Source organism: Thunnus thynnus, chromosome 2, assembly GCF_963924715.1.
Source record: "Thunnus thynnus chromosome 2, fThuThy2.1, whole genome shotgun sequence".
Taxonomy (NCBI): Eukaryota; Metazoa; Chordata; class Actinopteri; order Scombriformes; family Scombridae; genus Thunnus; species Thunnus thynnus.
In genome coordinates, this window is record NC_089518.1 from 27,445,155 (window position 1) to 27,469,582 (window position 24,428).

General features: G+C 40.3%; 1 protein-coding gene across 1 annotated transcript; it reads left to right on the forward strand.

Moving 5' to 3' along the window:
* The first annotated feature begins 10,667 nt into the window (after positions 1–10,667).
* Positions 10,668–24,354, forward strand: LOC137199443 (LHFPL tetraspan subfamily member 2a protein-like). The gene is made up of 3 exons (XM_067613752.1): positions 10,668–10,888; positions 20,794–21,523; positions 22,747–24,354. The coding sequence occupies exons 2-3, from the start codon at positions 21,112–21,114 to the stop codon at positions 23,001–23,003; spliced, it is 669 nt and encodes a 222-aa protein (XP_067469853.1). The 5' UTR covers positions 10,668–10,888; positions 20,794–21,111; the 3' UTR covers positions 23,004–24,354.
* Positions 24,355–24,428: the final 74 nt, after the last annotated feature.

The following is a 24,428-nucleotide window of genomic DNA, read 5'->3' on the forward strand; positions in this document are numbered from 1 at the left end:
AATCAGCAAAGGAATTTATAATGAAAATAATCCTTAGTTGCAGAATTAAACAGATATGTTTTAGAGCTTTTAGTCCAGCTCTCCTTAAATCCAAGACCTGTTGGACTGATTTGTTTTGTAGGACCAGTATTACTCTGGATTCATAGATCATTGCGTTTATTCAGGTTAACCAGTAACACCTCCTTTCCTGCCCGCAGTCTTCATTGCTGTCCCTATTTTTTCCATCCACTGCGTACAGACACATGAAAACATGTACAAACACACACACTCACACACTCACACACTCACACACAGATATGGGGGATATTGACCTTCAGCAGAGTGGTGGTGTGTAGTTCTGTCAGCTCTGGGTCTATCCAGTTTCAGGGAGATTACAGATAGGCCTCTCTAAGGTGTTTATCAACAGAGTCAAAGTTCAGAAAAACGCCTCCAATCTATAGTTCATCATAGGATTTCACCAGTAGTTCAGCCTGTAGTGGAGTTACACAGTCACTCTAAGAAGACTGTGTTTACTGCATAAGATAAAAATGTAATTTGTCCTAAAAATGGATTCTGCTGTTATATAACATATTGTTTGCAAATATACTGTCCATTTGAACCTGTTCTCACCAGTGGATCAGTCATTACACACTGATCCTGAGCAGGAAAGTAATGTTCAAACCCACAGAACTTAATTTCTAGTTCTACTAGAGATGCCAAAGTTTCCTAAGACGTCAAATACTAAGCCGTTTGTGCATAAAATGATGCACAAGACATTTAGAACATTTCCATTTGTTGGAATGGTGGAGTTTGAATATTTCACTCAGAGTAGATATTATATAGTGTCACTGAAGAGTTGGAACAAGATAATACAAAATGTTTGGTACTATTGGCATGGTTATCCCAAAATTATTCCTATGTAAGGAAAAATAAAAGGGGAAATCTGGATTTTACAGTAATAGATACATTTATTCACTTTCTTGCCATGAGTTAAATGAAATATTGATACCACTTTCATGTCTGTACCCTAAATATAAAGCTACACTTAGCAGCTTGTTAGCTTAGCTTAGCATAAAGACTGGAAACACAGGCAAACAGCAAGCCTGGCTTTGTCTAAAGGCAGCAAAACCTGCCTACTAGCACCCCTAAAGCTCACTAATAAATTTGTTGTGTCTGGTTTGCTTAATACGTGCAAAAAATGAGGTGTAAAACGACAATTTGGCACGTTTTTTGACTTCCTCGTGTCCCCACTGGTTGCTTGGCAACCTCAAGACTCCAAGAAATCACTTGTCTGGGCAAAGAAATAGTATGGCACATTACCTCTGTAAAATTTCAAATTATCCTTGTAACACTTTGTTTTTGTATTATAAAACAAATGAGATATTGTTTTCATTAATTAGCTTTACACAGAGCTAGACTAGCTGTTTCCTTGTGTTTCCAGTCTTTATGCTAAGCTAACTTTTTCATGGCCGTAGATTTATGTTAGAGATTTGAGAGTATCTCTTTGCAAGAAAGAAAAAGGGTACTCCTCAAAAATGTCAAGCTATGCCTTTAAGCTACATAAAATGTTTATGTCTGGATAAAAACGGACTCTCAGACAAACAGGAAAAATGTGAAGGTACAGTAAGAAGGACATAGAATCTGTGACCTTCAGCATCTGAGTGGTTACCAACCTGAGCAACAAAAAGACAGAGAGAGAGAGAAAAAAAACTCAATAAAAACTCAATAAGAGTTGTACCTCAGACTTGTGGGGCAGTGATGACTGTATAAACTATAAACTACACACACATTGGTGGCTGTATTTAGAGAGGAGTGGACTGTTAACTATAAGGTATAGTTTTACTTTCAGTGGCAACACTTGAAAAGGAACCTTTTGAGATTCTTCCTTCGGGTAGCAGGAGTGTGCACGTAAGTTTTTGACATGTCACCACATGTTTTTGTGTGTGTGTGTGTGTGTGTGTGTATGTGTGCATGTATGTGTAAAGTTAGAAATAACTCTGATGTGTCAAGTGTCACTGAAGCGCTGAGTCAGTCAACACATCTCCAAAGTGGAAGAGATCCTAAATTCCAAGAATACACTGAACCGCAACCTTGTTCTGAAAAGAGCTCCAAATGCACCAAAACGTTGCTCACCAGGCCCACTGCCTACATTACATCATGTGGACTGGTCTGAAGGTTTATCTATCACGTAATGAAGGAAAATAAAGAAGTACAGTTCAGAACGAGCAATTTCTTTTTCATAAAGGGCTCTACAGACAAACTCAATTTGTTACTCCTCCTCTACCATCCTTCTCTTCTCTTGTCTCAAAGTCAGAACAAGAGTTATTACGTGTAAGACCTTGTGAAGTTACACCATAGTTTCAGTTCTATGAGATCTATTAACACGGTGGATATGTACCATATCCCATTTCCACTGAGCTATTCCAGCTATTCCACTGGGAGTATCGGGCGTTGACCAGCAGCTGTACTGGGTGACATTTTTTTTCTTTGCAGCCACAACTAGTTCTCACAGGCTGTGGCTGGAACTGAGGCCGTCTGTGCAGTTGCAAAGGGACCAAAGGCTGAAGCGGAGGGTGAAAGGAGACGAACTGATGGGTGGTTAGGGGGTGGAACTTGAACATGTCAAGTGGGGGTTGTGCACCCTTCACAGCGGGTTGGAGCTGGAGTGGTAGAAGGGGGAGAGGAGCAGGAGTGACGCTGGGAAAAGGGACAGATTCGAGGCATGAGACTGAATGAAGAGGGTGCATAAGGTGACAAGTTTGCAAGCCTGTGGAGAAACACACTTCTAATGTGAATGACCTGAGCTGACACTGATAAAGTTGTGGTTAACTATTGACTCCTGACGAACTGATAAGGTGCTGGCAATACTCTTAAGTTGTCACATGCTTTTTTGACCAGATGGCAACAGAAATGGAGCAGAGAAAAGTTTGTGTTACAACCTAAATTAACCTCAGATTTTGTACTTGCATTGTAAACTACATTGCAAGTTATGATAATGCTGTAATAGTGATTGTTGATGATTTCTTAGGTCTGCAACTATATGCTATTGAAAATGTATTTCTGCTATGTGTTTATAAAGCTTGTAAAAGTTCTCCCATGTGTTGAAGGACACTTAACCAGAAAATTATGTGTATAAGAGCCTGCAGAGCCAACACTAACACACCTCTTTGGGTTTTTTTGTCCCTATAATCTTCACACATGCTCTGTTTTCTGTGTTCCTTTACTCTCTCCTCTCCTGTTATAGAGGGACTCCTTGTGCCACTGCAACCCCCTGTTTACCTCCACCCCTTCATCTGGTCCAATCACAGCTCAAGCTGAAGAAGACATTCTGCTGAAACTGTCCATTCTTTGTGGATTTGTAGGCCACAGAAAGATAGATAGGGAGAGAGACACTGAGTGAGTGTGTGACAGAGAGTGAGAGCACTCTGTGACCTAATAAACCCACTAGTAGTCTTTGTAGTGTTGTTTCTTATCTCTGTTATATTACATAAGACTATAAATACACCTGTTATGAGAAGTAACACCTGGTTGAAATACACACATCATGACCCACTTTTAAAAAAATTAATAGAAAGAAAGAATAAGAAGGCTGTAAAAATGATAAAATATAATATCTATTTTAGACACAAGAGGGCACTATAGTACACTTTTTTCAGTATATGCAGTGTCTTTTTTTTTCTAAATACACAAAATGGACAAAATGAACATACTTTAGTGGACTTTTTGCTATTTTTTTTTAATTGTTTTGGGCTAGACTCCTCAAGTCCAAATACGGGATTTTTTAGACAACAGTGTGCTTCCAGCTCCTGGAGAACACCCTAGAAGGAACGTCCTCTTGCAACATGAAAGTGCGTTCATGCACAAAGCAAGGACCATTCAAGTGTGGAAGAACTTGACTCTCCTGCACAAAGTCACAACCTCAACACCATCCAGCACCTTTGGGACAAACTGGAATGCAAACTGTGAACATCAATGACCAATCTCACGACTGCTCTTGTGGTTCAATGGGAACAAATACCTGCAGTCAGGCTCCAAAATCTGATGGAGAACCTGTTAATGCTGATGGTTTGGGAGTGAGATGTTTAACAATCTCATATGTTGTGTGTGTGTCATGTGTAAACATACATACATATGGTGTACATTGTCACTGTACATGTCTATTCACATTAGTGTTACCAATTAATTGTAAGACATTGAAATGTTAAAAAAAATGTTATTTTTTGTTCTCAACCCATCAGCTAACATACAGATTACTTTTTCTGCGCATAGCAAGTGCTTCAGAACACAATCAAAATAAACAAGCAAACAAACTCAAACAAACATGTTTATGTTGCATGTTCTTGTCTATCATGCAATTTTCCTCTTTGCTGGACAATTAAGTTTTATTCTATTCTTGTGAATTACTGTACAGTTGAACCTCTTATGGCCTCTAGAAATCATTCAAATGAAACAATGTGAGAAGAAAGAATCAATCTTTGGTTGAACCGCTTACAACCTGTTGACATATGTAAACTGCGACAAGCAAGTCAAAAAGGTTGGGAACCAGTGGTGTAAACTAACCACCTTGATCTTGTAGTTCACTGCAATAAAAAAAAAACAGACTTTCAATACCTCCTTCTTTTCATTTCTTCTGTTCATCAGACGACACTGCAAATATGTATGGTACATTTACAGTAACTTATCCATCAACCGCTCCTTCTAATCTCACAGTAAAGTCTCACAGCATGACTGTGCAGAAAAGTGAACAGCCACAGCCCGCCACGTACTTGAATGTACATAAAAGATCATCAGCGCAGGAGAATATATCATCAAATATTAGCCAGATGAGTCCAATAAAATCCTGGACTTGAGTAGGTGGTGGTGTGGACAGCAGGTCCTGGATCACATCATAATGCTCTCTGTATGTCCTTGTATACATTCTCTGCATTTTAAATCACGTAAAGCAAACAGCTGTAGGATTATGGAGAGCATTCCTGAGGAGTGACCATCTTCAAATATCATACTGAGTTAACCACTGTTTCTCTTTTGTTTGTTAGCAACCACAGAAATGTTGTCCAAACACAATCCATGAAGTCACCTGTATCCAAAAGTTATGCTTATTTTGGAAATACAAACAGCGGAGCAATATCATTGATGCTAGTTAGGTTTGAATGCTTAATGTGATTTTATGGGAATGAGTCAGGGGATGCTGCAATGTTTTAGTTCATTCCTTATGTGATTAATATGTTGAGATTAGTGGAAGAGTTGTCAGTTAAATAGAATTTGGATAAGCAAAGAGTCCAAATATTTGTAAAGCTAAGCCAATGTACGTTACGCTTGAAAATCACCTTATAAGATCATCTCTAGTTTGCGTGTTTGTGTGCATGCCTATGAGTTCGACAGACAGAGACGGAATAGTCCTGTGCTGTTTAACATTAAATTAGATAGAATTTTATTATCCATCATGGTCACAGCGGACACGTCAGAGCCTTTTCGTTCTTGTAAGGTCACTCAGCAGCGTCTGTGTGCTCTGTTTGGGAGAACTAAGTGACCTGTTATGTTTGTCTTTACTGTGTTTTTGTGGTGCAAAGTGTTGTGTCACCTTTGTGTCATACCTTATTTTTGTCTCATGTGTCTCCCAGTGTGACATCATTTCCAACATCAAACCTTAAACTGCTGGGAAATACCCGCAAAACAAAAATAGAAATGATGGATTCTCCATTTTTCTTAATGCCAGGTCTCTTACCACACTGCTGCCTACTGTATGTTTATGTTTACCTCACTGGACTGAGGCAGCTTAACCCCTGATTAACTGGATTGTTTCTACATGGACTGGCAATGTGTGTGTGTGTCAGGACAAACATGAGCTCAAGGTATTTTAAAAAGTTTTGTATTTGTCATCATGGTGCTTATGTTTCAAATCTCATTCATATGTTAAAGAAATCTTATAAAAGGTGTACAGTTTGTGCGTACATTACTTTAGTCATTACTTTGCACTTTAAAACAAATAGAGTTTGTGTATTAAAGAATCCTCCATGTGATTATTTTTCATGAAGTTCACAAATAATCCTCAAATCTTTTCAAAGTCCTTGTATTCTCCCCTTTAAGTGTTAATTTTTCCATAGATAGCAAACATAAAAGACCTTTTAACCACTGGCTAAGAGATGAATTAGTGGGTTTTGCCAAAACACAGCAGTCATATAATTGTTGTGTGGTTGTACCATCTTTTTCATCTCCCTCCTTAAGTTATATACAGTAGGAAATGCTGTATATCATGTAAACATAAATTGGGACAATAAGAAGATACAAGAACCACAAAATATCACGTCCTTTCAAAAAAATCTTTGATAGCAGAACATTTCTGTGAACTTTCTCTATTGTTCATCTATCTTCCCCATTTTCATTTAATGCAGTGGCCTGATATGTTTGGATTAAATTTATGTGATTTATATGGAGAAATATTGGTTCACATGGAAACTTGAGTGTAAACAAATGTTTCCACTCAGCCATTATTATTTCTTCTAGTCTCATGTGTGCTATCAGTGTAAGACCTCATCTTTTATCCCTCTAGTATAAAAAAGTATAACAGCCTTTACAAGCAACTTGTTTTCCCAGTCTAACTTCTTCAGGTACCTGTAGATCCAAATTTAGTCAAAAAATACTTTTCTCTATCTCTTGGCCTCAGAGATGGAGTTATTATAAAAAAAGGTGTGCTATTCATTAAAACAATACATATGATTGATTGTATCTCCTTCATAAAGAGCAATTGGAACTTAGCTCACAAAGATCAGAAACAGTGTGGCAGTTAATGGTTAAATTAGTACATTCATCATCAATATGTATCAGGCATGAGCTATATAGGTTTCAAATGACCAGCAGTAAATTGGTGAAACTCAAAGAATAAATGAAAACGACTTAAGATGCAGGTGCATCATGCACAATTATCATATTCCAAAAATAAAGCTTTTAACTATTATTTTTCACCCATACAATCAGAATACAGAGCTCTCTGCTACACCGAGGCGGATTTTTTGTGAGGAAATAAAAACATCTTTACATCACTGTTTTAAAATTCTGTCATAATTTATCTATTGATATTTTAAGAACCAGTGCAGCTACAGTTTATATTTAAAACCCTGCTGTATCTCTTATTTTCACACACACATGCACCAGGAAAATGGTTTCATAGCATAGTGCTTAACTTCCTCCCCACAGCTTCTAACCACCGAAACCCTATCATCTCCCCCAGTGTCTCCTCAGCTATGTCTGCATTTCCCATGGAGTTGCCCTGCAGCTAAGAACATCTTCCTGCCTCTGAGACCAGAGCACCAACATGACCATTTATCTATTTACAGACTCTCTGCCTCCCACAGTGTTCTCACCAGGGCGGCACATACAGACAGATCTGGTGTGGAAAGAGGAAGTCCCGAAAGGCAGTCGACCAAATGACACAGTAGCTCGGCCACAGTGGAGAACTGAGGCACCTTATGCGCAATGAGACAAATTGTACAGTATGAAGTTTGAGGCTGTGAAGAATGTTAGGAGGGCGGCATGAAGAGCTGCACTCATCAACTGCACTGCAGCATCCCAAAGAGGAAATGAGAGCTGTTGTTAACAGGCTGTGAAGAAGAGTGGCTGTTTTTAAGATTTTGTAGTATATATGGGTTGTACTATACAGAAACATCATGCAACAGAGATGCACCGCATACCAATGTGGTGAAGCTCATTTTGTTTGAGTTGCACAGTGTGAAGGGAAACTTTTAACAAATTCATCATATGTGTAATAAAGGAATGTGCGTGGAAACATTGATGAGAAGGAGGAAGAAGTCTAAATATTTGTATTACAAGCCGGTGATATTATAGTGAATCAATGGGTTCATCACTCACTGTCATAAACTGAATGTTTATGACAGTGAAGAAATCTGGGAGTGCCTTTCATTGAGTCACACACAAGCTGCCTTTACTCACAGTTGAGTTTTCTCAATATCACATAGCTTCTCTACTGGCATGAGCATGTTTATTGGATTTGGATGCATATTGCTTCACAAGAAGACTGAAGAAATGGAGTTGAACAGGTTCAAGACCTCAACACGGAGCTTGGGAATCTTTTCACCAGAGTTTCCGTCCTCCTTCCTTCTCATAAAACAAAGAAAAGAAATGTACAGAATACAGCAAGTAAAATGATGTCTAGCCTTTATATATCATGTAACATTTACAGCAGGTTGTCACTGAATACTGTATCTGTAGCCATGCTGTGATGTATAGTAAGGCAAGGCAAATTATAGGACATTTCATACACAGAGGTAATTCATAGTACTTTGTAAGGCATAAAAACATCAAAAAGAGAAATACAGTGTAGGGAATTTGAAACATAAAAGTGTAAAGGAAATTAAAAACGAGAAAATGGACAGACATAAATAGAGGAGAGTGCAGGATGAAAGTGTAGTGCTTATGATTCATTTAAATGGAACTGGGAACGTAAAAGTTTGAAACCCGGTTTTAAAGGTGAGTCAGATATCAAGCAAGTCTTTAATCCTCAGTTATGAGGACCATAATAAGTAATTCAACCTCTTCATGATTAGTTTGGACTCTTTGAACTGTTAGCAGGCTGCCTCCCAGTGATCTGAGAGATGTATTTTGGTCTTAAACCATATTTATAGGCAAATCAGAGTATTCTAAGACGCACAAGAAGCCATATAAACAGGTGCGATATGTTCAATTCTCTTCAAGCTGAGCAGCTTCAGTCTGCATGACCTGAACCTGAACCTCCAAAACGTGAGAAATACCATCACAACAGTCCAACTTGTCTAAGCATGAATATATGTTTCCAAACCGGTCTGTAAATGATGCTTATGAATCCTGCTATGTGGAGCATTAAGTGACTTAAAAAGTCATTGTGTAAAGCTCACAAGGATCCACATGGACTTCCTCCAGCAATTTATCTGCGTCACCATTTAACATTTCTTACAAGCCACACAATCCTTCAAAACATGCAATTAGGGCCGAATGTCATTCACTGTTTCCTGCTGCAGTGTATTTGCCCTCCCCAAAATGTTCATATGGTCCCAGTGTGACGGTCTTCCCTGAGCTGTCAAAGTTCCACAGACCACAGTGTAATAAGTGTGGTTTATGTCTCTCACTCAGCTCGTTCAGCGCCGTGTTTGCCTGCAGAGCGAGCTGAGAGGAGAGATCCCTGTTCTTCCTCCACAGGAGGAGACACAGCACGCTCAGAGAAGATTATGGTCCGAAAACCTTTCTGGAGTCTTCTATAAAAAACACAAGGAAGGTGTTTTTTTTACTACGCCTTGTTCCCTGACAAAATAACCAAGAGCTGCAGACACTTTAGATCCGCTGTCTATGTGATTTTATTGCCAATCATCAGAGCTGTTTTTATGTCTTATGTCAAATCCCAATTCCTTTATAGTAATAATAAGGTTTTGAAATGTAATATACTTATCTGCCTCCTTGCTGAGCGTTGACTGAGTAGATCAATATCACTCTCATGAAGCTTGTATAGCAGCCGTAAAGTGCAGAAACAACAAGTTGTGGTTTTTTACGAGGGGATGTGACGGACTATTTCTTGGCCGAGTGTAGTGACTTCTTGGCGGACTTTGTTACCTTTGTATCCAGTGTTTGTGCGAAGCTACTGTAAGCCAACTGGCTGCTGGCAGGAGCTTAATATTTATTCAATATTTAATATTAAGACAGGAAAGCATAAGCGTATTTCCCAAAATGTAAAAATCCAAGTCAAGCCGCAAATCTTCACAAGAAAAAAGTCGGCGCTCCTGTCTGAACGCTGACAATGTTAGCATTGTTAAATGTTAAGGACACAACACTTGAACAGCGTCCTTTTAAATCTGTGTTAACATAGCTGAGACCAAGTCCTTTCAGTGCATGAGCACAATAATGAAATATTCCAGGTATGTATGTAGCCCACATTCTCATTCATTTGTTTTTTTTTATCGTTTGGGGATTTACAGGTCAAAACTTGAGACTTGAAATAGCTTTCTAGATTCAAGTCAAGTGTTTTTCTTTTTGGGAGTCAAGTTATAAGTCAAATCTTACAGTAGTCAAGTCCTTGTTGACTCATGTCTGCAAATCTGCACCTGTTATTGACTTAATTTGAAGCAGATAATCTTTAACTTGAATAGTGCAGTATGAAATTTAATTGTGCTCATAAAAATAATTATGTTTCTGCATTGTATGCATTTTAAGATGATTAATAGTTTTTGTTACACACTTATAAATAATGTGGTTAGTGAATTGACCATTTGGTACTGGGTCCTCTAGATATAATTCTAGATATGTAATTATTTTATATTCCAAGTTAGTTGGTTTCCAGTGTCTCAGAGTGTGTGTGCTACTTTCGCCTGAAAAGTAGAAGAAAATGGATCGTTTCTTCCCAAAAGTGAGAAAAAGTCACTTTCTCGCTGTGCTACTGCATTACAGAAACGAAGGGAATAGAGGAATTGAATAAATCAGCCTCGACACGTTTGTTGGTGGAGTTTATGGGAAGGTAAATCTCGGGAATCCAAGAACTCATCATCATCATCATCATCATCATCATCACTCTCATCACCTCAACATAGCCCATAACTTTTTTTTCTTCCTCCTCTTCTTTCTCTCTGACAAACGGGGTGGGGGATGGGAGAAGGAGGAGGGAGAGAGAGAGAGAGAGAGAGAGAGAGAGAGAGAGAGAGAGAGAGAGAGAGAGAGAGAGAGAGGCAGAAAAGAGGAGAAAGGACGACGTCAGCTGGTAGTGGGATGGCTTTGTGCGAAGGAGAAGGAAAGAGAATAACGTCCTGAAGAAAGGAGTCTCAGTGAATGAGCGTTAGAAAGCTGAGCTGCCCCGGGAAAAGGACCAGCGTTTCAAAACAAAGAACAGCTTCTTCACTGTTGCGCCTGCAAAATCTCTACACTTTGACTTCCTGTAAGTAAACGACAACGCGCCAAGGACACTTAATGTTGCTGTGTTTAATGCACTTAATCCTTCTCCTGTTTGGCTTCAGGTGGCAGATATGAGATCATGTTGCTGAGAGAGTCATTAAAATAAACTAATACACTTTGATTTATCACCTCACACATACACACACACACACACACATACACACACACACACACACACACACACACACCATACAAGACGTGCTACTTGGGTAAATTGCACTTTGATCTCTTTTAAAAGGATTGTTTATTGGCAGCAATTAGTCTGTTTCTAAGTAGAAGTTTTGCGTCATTGATTCTTTATCAGGGAGATAATGCTGAAGCAGCCACCTGAATACAATTTGAGTGGTGATATTTTATCATTTTTTTTCCCCAAAAATACATAAGAAATGGGTCTCATTGAAGTGATGTGGATAAGGAGAAGGAACAATATGCTTCAAGGTGAAACTATAATATCTGCAGTTGCATCAGATCTTACCATTTTCTGTGTTCAGGTAAAACATCTGGTTGTAGTTTGACTTAACAGCACAAAAATCACCTCCGCAAGAAGCCTGACTACTTATCATCTTTTCACATCAACTTTTTTTAATCTTATTTTTATTTCTTAATCTGTCTTTCACACATGCCCGCCCAGCAGCCTTCTCTTTCCACCACAATCCTATGTCCTTGAAGTGTAGGGAGGAGGCCCTGTCCATGTGAGCCACCCATGGAGCTCTGCCTGATACGCACTTCACTGTGAGGGGAAGTGCTACTCTATCATAAACTAAACAAAACCAGGAAAATGTCCAGTGTTTATTCTAGCTGAGTTCAAGGACAAACCGTAGTAAAATGATGAGAGCAGGGAATCACCGCTTTCCTCCAGAAACAGGAATAATCCATCATCTAACACTCAAGCCGTTACAAATCAACATTCTTAACGTTCAGCAAATTGCAGGAGTTATTTTATGATCTAATTATGCAGCAATTTACTTTACTGTGATTGCCCTAACCTGGCTTCGCTTCCTAGAATCAGTTTTGACAGCTCCCCAGAGAACAAGTGCAAACTTGTTATGTGTCACTGGATGGAGTGGTGATGATAGTGATAGCAGAGTGAGATTTTTTTTACAGTGGTGAAAAAAACAAGTTGTTCGTTTTAGCAACTACAAACACTGCCTTGTGGATTCATTTTAGTCATTTTGATCAATCTGGTGGAAGAAAAATCAGTCACTCTGCCTCTTCTGTGACTGATTTTGGCTTGTAAGAGTGTTGAACATCCGCAGTCTCTTTAAAAACCACATAGCAGACCCTAAAGGACCATAAAAATTACTTTTAACATCCTATTAATTACTAATTGCATGAACTTTACATTATTGCTTACCACAAGTCTCTAGATGCATTCCCTGCTTTGTACCTTGTTGGTGCATTCATAGATGACATCTGACACCTAAAACTTTAGAGGCAGCTACTAAACAGCTGAATCCTACAATTCTCATAATGTACTTGCCAATGTCTTTCATCAGACCCCCCTTGCCTTGTAAATACCCATGTCTCTCTCCATGCAAAAATCTGTCTCCAAGCCCAAGCAGAGATAACCTTGATGACATAATTAGGGGTGTATTCTCAGACTGACTTTGAAAAGCTCATCCAAAACCACAGAGGACTTGAAATAACAGTTTACTGAGTAATATTCCCTGTGATGAATAAACTTATCTTCATTGAAAATAGATAAAGTGCCCCTTTAATGCAAGAAATCTTTATGATTTTTCAGTTATGAATACAATGCTTATTGGAAATTGACCTTAATCCCATATATGGAAGATTCTGTGGATTGACCTACAGGGATATTTTTAACAGCCCCTGCTTATAACTGCAATATTACTCTAATGATAGATAAAGGAGACAAAATGTTCACTGTGATGGTTTATCTTCGTATCTCAAACAAGTTTCAAGTTTTCAATTTATTTAAAAAATGATGGTACAGCGTGCTTTGGTGATAACAAAAAGCATTATTAGTCGTTTATGTGCAAAAAACATCTGAGGTCCTTTAAAAGTCACAGTGAAGGGGGCTGCAAAGGCATTTTTCTTGTGTGCACCCATCATCCAAACCTTCTAGTAACAAACTAGAGAGCAGAAGAAGTGAAGACGAAGTAAAGCGAGGCCATGTCATGCCTGTCTTTGTGCAAGTGAAATGTGAGGGTCACTGAGGGGGCTTTGTGCGTCAGAAGCTGTGGGGCCACTACAGAGTCAGCGTAAGGAGTGAGGGGCTTGGGTGTTGCACAGATTGAATAGGTTAGGGGCCACAGCGGCCTGTCTTTGAGAATGAAGGAGAGCATTCTGGGCCAACGGTGGCATGTCTTTGAGAGCTGAAGAGTGAGTGAAGGGGGGCCAGTGTCGGCACGTCTTTGTGCAGCCTTTGTTGAGTCGAGTTGAGCCAGATGAAGAGGGCCGATTTTTTATTCAGGCTTTTTTGGCACATGCACACACAAACACAGGCACACAAAAATGGACTTGGCTCCCATGTTCCCTGGGGAAGTCATGCGTTTTGATGCAATTATACCCCGGGTGAGTGAGCACAGGCTGGCACCTCTCACAGTTTATGGGTGTGTATTTGTTTTTGTGTTTGTGCGTCAGTAAAGTGGGCTGTATTGTTTCAGCATGCTGTTGGGGGGCTTCTCACTGTTGACTTGCTGTTTACAGTTTGGGGTCTCTCATTGTCATCGAAACCTCAGGCCCCCTGGTTGTATTTGAAAGCTAGAGCTGCTGGCATTTCCACACTCTTCATACACAGCTGGGGAATAACGTTTAATGGCTTTATACATCTTGGATTGTTTTATAATGTTTAATCTGGGTCTGTAAAATAAATCTAAACTAACTCTGGAGCACTAAACATGCATTTGACGGCCACCATCACTCACTGGCTGAAGTTATGAGACACAAGTTGTGGTACATGCCTATCCATGGGAAACATTTTCTCCTCTTGCAGATCTTTCAGTCGCTGTTTATGGAGGACTACAAAAGCAACCGACTCACATGGTTATCGTTAGCGAAAAAGAAAGAGCTCTTGAACACAGCGGCTCGGGTTGTTTCATAATATCTGGGAGGATTGAGAAAGCTCATGTAAACTGAGGAAACTGAACTCATCTTTGTGCTTGTTCTCTGTGGTGCTTTGTATGTTGTATGCATGAATCAGTCTTTCACTATCTCTTCTCTGTCTCTGTATGAGTGTGAAGCATGCTGTGAAAGCAGGTGTGGAGGTTTTGCTTCCCTAAGGCTATAGGCTTATGTGTGACAATCAAAGGAGACCATAATGTACAACTCATTAGTGCTCTGTGTAACTTCTCTCATACCTTTTATGTCTGAAAGGCTTTGTTCTTTTTTCGTCTCTGATGGTAGATATGGTTTAGGTTTCACAAGTAACCACATCTGCCTTTCAGACTGCTGTGGGCAAAAAGAGCTTGGTGTTGATCTGTTGTTCCTCAGTACATATAAATGATCTGTGATGAAAGTACGAGTCAACACTTCAGGGCATGGGTGTCTATATTCTGGCTAATGTCATGGCTTGTCTGCTGTTCTTATATCAGCCACTCATCAGCTGGTCTCACAGAGCCATGGTGTATTTTAAGAAGGAAGCTTTTCCTTAAAGATTGATAGGAAACCGATGTTGAAATTAAGAGTTGAGGGTGTGATGTTTTCCCGTTGTGTGGGTGGTGTCTGTTCAGCATTCAGGCTACATTGCTTCACTCTCTCACTTCGACTCGGCTGCTCGCATTCTTTTATGAAAGAGGGATGAGTTTGGTCCTGTCCAACTCTGGCTGGTATCACACTAGTTTCATATCTCTGGGGGTTTTTATTTTCTTGCAGACACAAATGGAAATTTAGACCCTCATCGGTGGCCTGACTCCCACACTGTCCACATCTTGTTTGAGTAGCTGTGTATCCTTGAAGATGGTGATGGTAACAACCTCTTATGTGGTTTTGGTTTGAGGGCTTTCCTCCTGGCTGGTCCAGATGCATGACCAGACCAGACCAGACCCGACCAGGCGCAGCAGCCTGTAGGGAACAGATTGCCTTGATTTGAGGTTTCTGGTTCAGAATCTCTGAGTAAAGAAAGATGAGCTAATGGAGTCCTCCCAGCCCAGATCAACTGGGGGGTCATCTGATCTGGGTGGGTGATCCACCAGCTCAAATAACCTTTTCTAAACCAGGACAAGGTCATTCCTGTTATAGAAAAAAAAGCATTTCTAGCTGATCTCTAACAATTGGTAAATGCATGTCCATGAATGGAATTGTGTCTTGCAAACTCATGTTAATGGCGAGGTCTAACCTCCCCTTTATAGAACAATCTGGGTCAACTGTGCTTTTCAACCACCCACCTTCAGTCCTCTTCCACTTTCACCCTCCAGAGCAGACTACAGTGGCCAGCGCTCATTACCTCAGCATCTTGGCATGCTACCAGCGCCTTTGCTGGTATCTCAGACCAATTACTCCAGATTTACTACACAACGGCCTCCTCTAACTAACGGCCAACTGACTGACCCACATATGCCTCGAATCTGCTTCTTTGTCTGGGACTTCAAAAAGGCTCTGGCTCAAACTGTTTTTACGCTTCATTAGTAGAAACTTTATTGACCATACGGGCTGCTTGGCCAACAGGTTTTCACAGCCAAACTTGTAGTCCACATGGTTGGCTGTTGGCCTGTGGATTGTATTTTTTGTAAATTCCATGAGAGAAAGTTTGTCTCATAGCAGCAAGGAGGCTATTCATGTTGGCCCGCTGAATGAAGACTGGAAGACTGTGTATAAGTTGGCTTCAGGCCTTGACTGGTACATGCATATAATTCTGCGTGGCAGGCAAGGTTTCTATCAGGACAGGAGAGCAGTGTGGGAATGAACAGGTCCAGATCAGATGCAGAACCACTTCACTGCCGCTTCAGCTTTCATCTTTCATCTTCTAGCATATTTACTGGATTATCGGCCTAACTCAGCATCACGGAAGAGTCACGAAAGAAGCATGAGACTCCATGATCTATCAGTGTTGGCGACGATACATATCTATGACAGGCACATGGAGAGCTGCAGTAACAAAGATCTGACAGTATGATGATACATATCTATCAAAAGCAACTGGGAGGCGGAGACCTCTCACCCACAGCGCCTTGGTCTCCGGGTTATGAATAAGTCATAATTCAGAGTGTCTGATGTGCCGTGAAGTGTAAAATACTCCTCCCTCAGCGCTCACGTAAACACAGAAAATCATGACCTCGCCAAGGAAGTGCTGTTCAAGCACTTTCCCAGAAGTCTGCTCAACAACTAGCAAACAAGCGGAAAATATTCATCAGTTTCAGGATGTAGTGACCTTTGTGCCTGCTTAATGACACTGCAATAGGCATACACTCCCACGCACATACACTTTGTATATGCAGTATGTACACACTACACTACATGTGCAGAATAGAATCACAGATTTGCAAATGACAGGAAGTTCAATAATCAAGGACTAAAGACATACTAGATGTTTAGATTATCTGCCGATGTCTACTTATGCAGAATTTGCACAATGCAGATTTTGCTGGTAGTGAATAGTTAAGCCACCAGAGTTAATATAACATTGTTATTGTGGTTATCATGGGTGTTAGAAACAGTATTGTTTCGTGTTAGCCACAAAAAGTCTCTGCTAGCAGATACATTTGTAAGCCCTCTCATTTCTCACCTTAAATGCATCTTTTTTTTTTAAACGTGAGAAATCGCTACCATACCTCTTCATATGTGCCCTCTCTTAAACCCAGCAGAAAAAGCCCTTTCAAGTTTTTATCTCCTTCTGAGCACAGTCTTTGGTGAGACTACAGAAAGCCATGTTGAGGTGTGAGTGAAGAGATTTCCTGTAAAAGATGGGGGAGATCACACAAGCTGCTTGCTGCCATCCCTGACAAGATATGTTTAAGCTCCATCCCTGTGGTTTAAAGAGGCAGAGATGCTAATTTGTGGGCATTGTAGTCTTAACAGGCAGCACCGTGCTTGGTCTGGATGGACTGTAATCAGCTGCAAACATAAGACCTAAACTCCACAGTGAAACTAAAACTGTAGCCTGGGTGGCTTAAAACAAAAACCAATGCAAACAAACATGCACACATATACTACATGCATGAGTGTGTGCTCGCTTAAAAGAACACACACAATATCATTTTCTCTTACGTTTGTCCACATTTACACACATACTTTCAGATTTAAAAACCTACATTTTTGCATTTTTGTATTTTAATGGTAGCTATAAATGGAGCTAAAACACTGGCTGTGTTGAGTGAGTGCAAGTGTGTGAAACCATTGTAACTACTGCAGAATGGAAACTGTGATAAGCACGATAAGCATTAGGAGAGCAATAGTTTGTGACGAGGCTTGGAGTGAACTCAAGGACTGGAATAGAATAGGGCGCACCCCAACCTCTCCTGAAACACATAAACACACTTAAAATACATCACAGTTAATGTAAACTTGGTTATATTGTACTCTGTATTGTTTCGTAGGATGTTCCTTTTTTACTTTTTCTAATAAACCTGTGTTCAGTACGACGGTTTAGATTGAAACAAGATATCTTGAAAGATCATCCTCACAATGCACGACTGTGCCTCAGAGGCTGTTGGATAGAAACTGTTGCTTCCTGTTTATTTTGGCATTTCCTTTTTGGCTGATAATGAATACTAATGTTGCTGATTATCTTATTTCGACAGTTGCTCTAACTTCACTCAGCTCACCTCTAGTCTATTGGAAATGAATATCAACTGCAGTGCACTCCCCCAGTTTACTCTCTCTTAGTTTATCCTCAAGCTGCATAATTATATGTAGACAGTATATTTTGGCTGAGTGTTCACATAATCTCTAATTAGGATGCAAAATTGTAGAATGTGAATAACAGTGGAGACACGCTACTGACATTTTGCTCAAGCAGAGCAGATGGAATGAGATGAACTTGACTGGGAATGCTACAGATAGGCATCACTGTCAAACTCAAGACAAAGCAAACCCGCGCACACTAGAGGCACAGTCTTTCAAACCGAATAATCTGTCATCATCTACAGCAGAACTACTTGAAAACACACCCATGAGGTGAACTGGATCCTGATAAACTGACTCACACCTGCACCTTAAGTGTGTCAAATCTCATACGTTCTCCTCAGATGTTGTCATGCCTATGATTTTGTTATCATGACCCAGTTTTGCTGGTTTGTTCGTATTCAACCCCGATTCAGATGAATCAGTCAGCCCTTTTTAGCTGCATGAGATAATACTCTTATTTTATGGCCTGGGAAATGTCTGAAGCCTTGAACTGGCTCCAATCATATCAGACAACGTACAACATCAGTGCTCATTCCTTACATATGTGGTGGGTTGATTTACCATCCTGAGCGGAGAGTGGCGGGGGAGTTATGTATAACCGAATACCACACTTATTCCCCTTAGGGCCTCAGCATGACTTGTAAATCTTAATGAAAGCTTTGGTGCTGAACTTTTCATCACCAACAAGATGACACATTCAGCAAGAATTAGTGCAGATAACGTGATAGAACAATTCACTCTTATCAGTTTAACAATCCTCCCTCCCCTTTTATGTGAAAGTTATGAATCCATTAGGCTCAGGCAAATCCTGATTTATGGCACATTTCATCACTGGCACAGACTGGAGACACTTTGAAAGGTTTGGTTCACCCGTTGTACAAAAACATATTTACTCAGTTACTTTTATTGGTGTCTAGCCATGCTGAAGGTTTATTTTTTTTAAATCTGTCTCTGAGATTTCCGCCTACAGCCCAGAGCAATTGAGGTGAATATATTTTAATCTGTGATGTTTAACAGCAACATGTTTACCTGTTACCCTGGATAATCCACAGACCTGGCTGTCAACAGCGGAGCCTGAATGATACATCATCACAACTGATGTTATGAGCTGATATTACCTTCTAAAAGATTTATTGGTATATATGTTTGCCAATAAGTTACAAGAAATATCATGAGTTCATTTAGAAACCATTTGCTAATTTATCCACCAAAGAGCACTGACATGTTTATTTTCCCATTGTAAAATATTGTACTCTGCACATATTTTGGTCATGATTCTTTAATAGATGATGTTAAGGGATCCTTAAAAAAATGGAATTAGGGCTGCAACTAACGACTACTTCCATTACGGATTAATCTGCCAATCATTTTCTGGATTAACTGATTAATCGTTGAGTCTATGAAATGTGAAAAAATTGTGAAAATGTTGAATTCACAATTTCTTAAAGGCCACTGTGGTGTCTTCAATTTGCTTCATTTGTCTAACAGGCCAAAACCTCAAGATATTCAATTCACTCTCATATATGACAAAGAAAAACAGAACATCATCACATAAGAGAAGCTGGAACCATAAAATGTTTTGCATGAAAAATGACTGATTATTTGATTATCAGAATAGTTGCCGCAGCCAGACTGCAGCTCTAAGCTGGCCTCAAAAATCTAGTATCAGTCAAGCTCTAGAACAGTTTTTATTGGGACTATTTCTTCTTTAGATATTAGTTTCATAGAGAACTGCTCATAGCAAAACCAGGACATTGTTTATGGAACAACCTGTTAATGTTGAATGTTTTAAATGCAACTTTTCAATGCTGTGAACATCACAAACACATTTCCATTCACCTCCACCTGTATTGGCAGCAGACATCTTACATATAATATAGACCGACATGGCTGAATACCACTAGAAGTAAATGCAAAAAAAACCAATTTGTAATTTGGGTAAACAGACCCGTTAAGCTTCTCACCACCTTTTTTGATACACGGACTTGTAAAAAATCTTCTCCAGTGACACAGGGAGGTCCACCAAGACAGCAGAGACGACCCCGCTGTATTTAAACCAGACCCCACATATTTTCCTGTGTGTATCATAAGGCTGGATCATGACATCAGAGGGCTTTTGAGAAACCTCCGTGCTCCCACGAGACCACGGCTGTGTCGAGGCCAGTGTGGCCACAGCAAATGAATCATAACATAGCAACAGAGTCTCAATATCTGTGACTGGGACACATACACACTGGCTCAAACACACACAAACACTCACACAGTTAACCACTGACAGTGTCATCTGTTACAGGTTACATGCTATTTGTAATCAAGTTTTGATTGCGATTGAAAAGAGAAGAAAGAAATCTGATTTTTCCCCGCAGCATCAAAAATAATATAATAAAATGCTACAATAAAGCCAATAACCACTCCCTTTAAATTTGTTGAATTTATTCAGACTATAATTTAAAAAATGAACTGAATGATGGAGCTCCAGTTGATGTCATGTGTGTTCTTGCCACAGCAGCTGGCTTGTTACACTGTGTTACTGTTGAATGCTACATGCTGTAACAGAACTCTGTGTTGATCTGTGCTGACAGCTGCTCACACAAAGTTCCTGACGTTTCACAGATAAAATCAAACACACAAAGTTCTGGCGAGTATGAGCAAAATGGCGACGGCATAAACGTTGTTATCTCTAGCAGTTATGTGAATGAGTGTGTGAGCATGCCTGTGATTCATCATGACTGTTTGAGCACTCTGGCTTTACGTCAACAGACATCTGGAAGTGTTGCTCATGGCACTCTCACAGCTGGCTGATAGTGAATTTGAAGTAGCACTCTTTATGGGAATGTCCTGGGACAGTACGGGTCTCTCAGATGAAAACGGTACAAATTGAACATCCTGTGTGGCGAATCCAGCAAACACAAGGGAGTCTGATGATTCACAGTGGCTGGAAACTAGTTTCTGTTCATCTTTCCCACACTGCTGTTCCTCTTTAATGCCCTTTTTCCCCCCATGTACACATCATTTACTCCCACTACATATCTGTGAGTCACTGATGCAGTTTGTAACCTCCATATGTCTCTGTGTCTGTAGGTGTGCTTTTCTGATTGTGCCATGGCTGAGGGAAGCTGTTTCGGCGCATTGTAGCTGTATTGGATGACCAGAATCGGACCTCCACTCAAAGAACAAAAGAAGAGAGGAAGGAGAATCATGAGAAGAGGGAAAACATTTGCTCAGAGAGGATAAGATCAGCAGGCCGTCTGGGCCTGGACACGGAACCTTCTGGACTATTGTCTTTGTAAGGAAAGGAATTTAAACTTCCAAATTTCTGTCACTTGGAGGAGCTTTAAAGGGCTTCAAGAATATTTTTTTTTACTTTTTATCAATTGCCAATTAGAAAGAGTAAACACCATGTGCCATGTTATTGTGACATGCCGCTCCATGCTCTGGACGCTGCTCAGTATCGTGGTGGCCTTTGCCGAGCTCATCGCCTTCATGAGCCCTGATTGGCTGCTGGGATCCCCTCGGTCGGACCCCAGTGTCAGCAGGGCGGGAGTGGACTCCGGGGAGTACCGGCCATCTCTCGGCCTCTACAGCCGCTGCCTTCGCATTGGGACCTGGGGAAGAGGGGTGAGCTGTGGGCCCTATGCCAGCACGTTTGGAGAAGTGGCCAGTGGCTTCTGGCAGGCTGCCATGTTGTTCCTGGCAGCGGGGACGTTACTGCTTGGGGTCGTGGCCTGTATGTCCATCTTCACTTTGTGCTTCCAGAGTATCCTGAAGAAAAGCATATTCAACATCTGTGGACTGCTCCAGGCTATCGCAGGTGAGGGATGGATCTGTGTGTATGTGAGGATGATGATGGTGTATGTGTTGTTACAGAAAAAGAAGTCCTGCGTCCAGATCTTCCAGACAAACTGCTCCGTTGCAACTTTTCATCAGAAAATAAATTCCATTCAGAGTTCAATGTACAAGATTTATTTTGGCATTTTGCTTGTTATTTTGCATTTAATTCAATAGTTTATGGACAGCAAATAGGAAGAGAGATGATGTGCCACAAATGTTTCCAGTGGAAATTAAACTGGAGACTGCAATTAAGTGGTATTCAATACTAGACTACTAGGCCAAGAAACACCTTAAAGTACAATGTACTTTAATACTTCATACTGTGCATATGGGAGTTAACTCGATTCTTAATATAACACAGACAAAGATGAGGATAATCTACTTTGATTCTATAAAATACATGTTTACGTAAAGTAAAAACTAAAAGACAACTGTGAAAACTGAACAAACTGTAATGTAACTGTTTGTACATTTTAATATATTAATGTTATTATATATGATTTCACGTTAAAAATCAAAAACATACACACATTTTTAAATATGCAAGTCAAAAACGTTTTCTGTGTGCTGCCTTTGGGTTTACACATTCATAGTTCCCAGTTAGCATCTAAACTGTGTCTCAGTGACTGAGGTCAGAAAAACAAGGAAGAAAGATGGACACACTTAAGAAATTGAGTAGGTACTTACATCTTTCCTGCTAGCTAAGCTAATGCTAATAATCTGCACATAAAGTCCATAGTGGTTACACGTCTATGCAGGCATAGTGAGGTTTTATCTTCATGCCATAGCCTTAAGGGAATTTCAGTGTTGCTATTTATTTTACAAGTTGAAACATCTGAGTTTAGAAGTTGCCAACATCCAGTGTTGCTCCATCGCTCCTTTCCTAGTTGACAGTTAGATATTCCAACCAAAACTTCTGTAAGTCTTATTACATGTTTCAACAAACTACCACAGGTGTGTTTGGCTGGAGGGGCCTGTCAACCAGGTGATCTATCATTATGTGACATCACTGTAGGGGGGCGGTCAAATGGGGTCATTCCTCTCATCGCAAATCAAATGCTTGTCAGCTGAAAAGTAGATGTATTCTTCACCAGTGTTGAGTCACCGTGTTCCCAGCTGCACTGCGATCTGTTTGTGCTTTCAGCCCCGATGTTTACGCTTACGTGACTAAACCCCTCGTCTCATCGTCTCTTCTCCCTCTAGGCCTCTTGCTGATGGTGGGCCTCATGCTATACCCTGCTGGTTGGGGTTCAGAGAAAGTGATCAGCTACTGCGGCTCCGAGGCCTTGCCCTTCAGGCCAGCTCTGTGTTCCCTCGGCTGGGCGTTCTACGCAGCAATAGGAGGAACCTTGGCCACCTTCCTGTGTGCCGTTTTGTCCGCTCAGGCTGAGATCGCCACCTCCAGTGACAAGGTCCAGGAGGAGATTGAGGAGGGAAAGAGTCTGATCTGCTTGCTCTGAGCCTTCACAAATGAAGGCATCCTCGGTGCAGTTTCTCTGATATGGACACCTGCTCCTTTCAGTGGAAGGAGGATGGACATTTCCCTGAATGATTTTCTTGACTGATGATAGCCTGAATAAAATCAGCTGATTGTTGACAAAACAGAAACTTGTTAACAGCTTTTTAAAATCTTGAGGCATGGTATTATGTCCTGAAAACCACTGTAGCCTACCTGATTTTACCAAGAAGTAGGAAACCCCATATTAGTCTCCTAACACAACTTCAGGTTAAACAAAAAGGCCTTGGTACAGCAGCAAGCTAAGGAACATTACCTGTTTACTCATCAAAATAATGTTTAATACTTCTTGCTTTAAACAAACCACTGTACTTAATTAGCAGGGGGTTAGTTGATCATATTGGTAGTGGATATATTGTTAGTGTTACTGTGGACAGGTTCAACACATTGTTATGATGTTTATTCACCTGCAAACCTCAAAAAACCACTGAATAGTAGCAGATGTGTCCACTAAAATGCTCAACAACAGCTTGCATATGTTCTCTGTGTGCGAGATAGACGTTAACTGTCGAGGTTCCTAAATCTCCATATGCTCTGGTTCTGTGGCACAGCAGGATAGTAATACTCCTCACAACTTATGATGTGCCACTTAAGGGATTGTTCACTTCAAAGGGAGTTCCCCCTGTTAAATGGATTGTTTGTGGGTCTGTTGTAGCTTAATAACTGGCGTGTGTGCAGAAAAAGAACAGAGACTCGCCATATGTTTCACTGCGGTAAGCTTTCATGAGGGGGATGTTTGCTCACAGCGAGATAAAGCAGGCTGCGCTACAGCTTATCATGAGCTACCTTATGACACGCAGAGAGCCATACAAACAAGATCTGTCTTTGTAAAGAGGTCCAAGACAGGAAAAAAATGTGTAAAAAGTTCAAAAGCCTGTCAAAAACTCCCAACAGTTGATCAGTGTTGCCACTGCGGTGTCCTTCTGCCATTTTATTTTGCACTTAATTCATGTATTTTCTCACTTATGTTTTTATTTTTTCAACTGTGCTCCATAAGTCGCTGTAAGTGTAACATGATTCATGTGATTGCTTTTATTCATTGTAGATGAGATGTGCAATAATTGCTGTGAAAGCGAGTGGATGAGTGAAACCATAACATGAAATTGTATTACCTAGCATTTCTAGTCTGTCTGAGCTTAAATTAATATGTTGACTGTCTGCTGTTTTTGTTACATTAACAAGAGTTAACAGCATCTGTGGCACATCGTATTGGAGCTGCAAGTATGAAAGGTTGATATGTTTGTGGAGAGAAATAGTCTATACTTTGTACTCAAATAAACCAGTCCTTTAGTAAATATGTCTGTGAAACATGTGTAAAACTTCTCTTTTACACTGATGTGCATACAGTAGGTTCCTACATCCATGTTTC

Bases quoted from the DNA above. Each gene is read 5' to 3' on its own strand.
- LOC137199443 (XM_067613752.1), top strand. From the start codon at position 21,112: ATGTGCCATGTTATTGTGACATGCCGCTCCATGCTCTGGACGCTGCTC. The intron at 21,524-22,746 runs GTGAGGGATGGA...TTCTCCCTCTAG, and splicing joins ACTGCTCCAGGCTATCGCAG to GCCTCTTGCTGATGGTGGGC.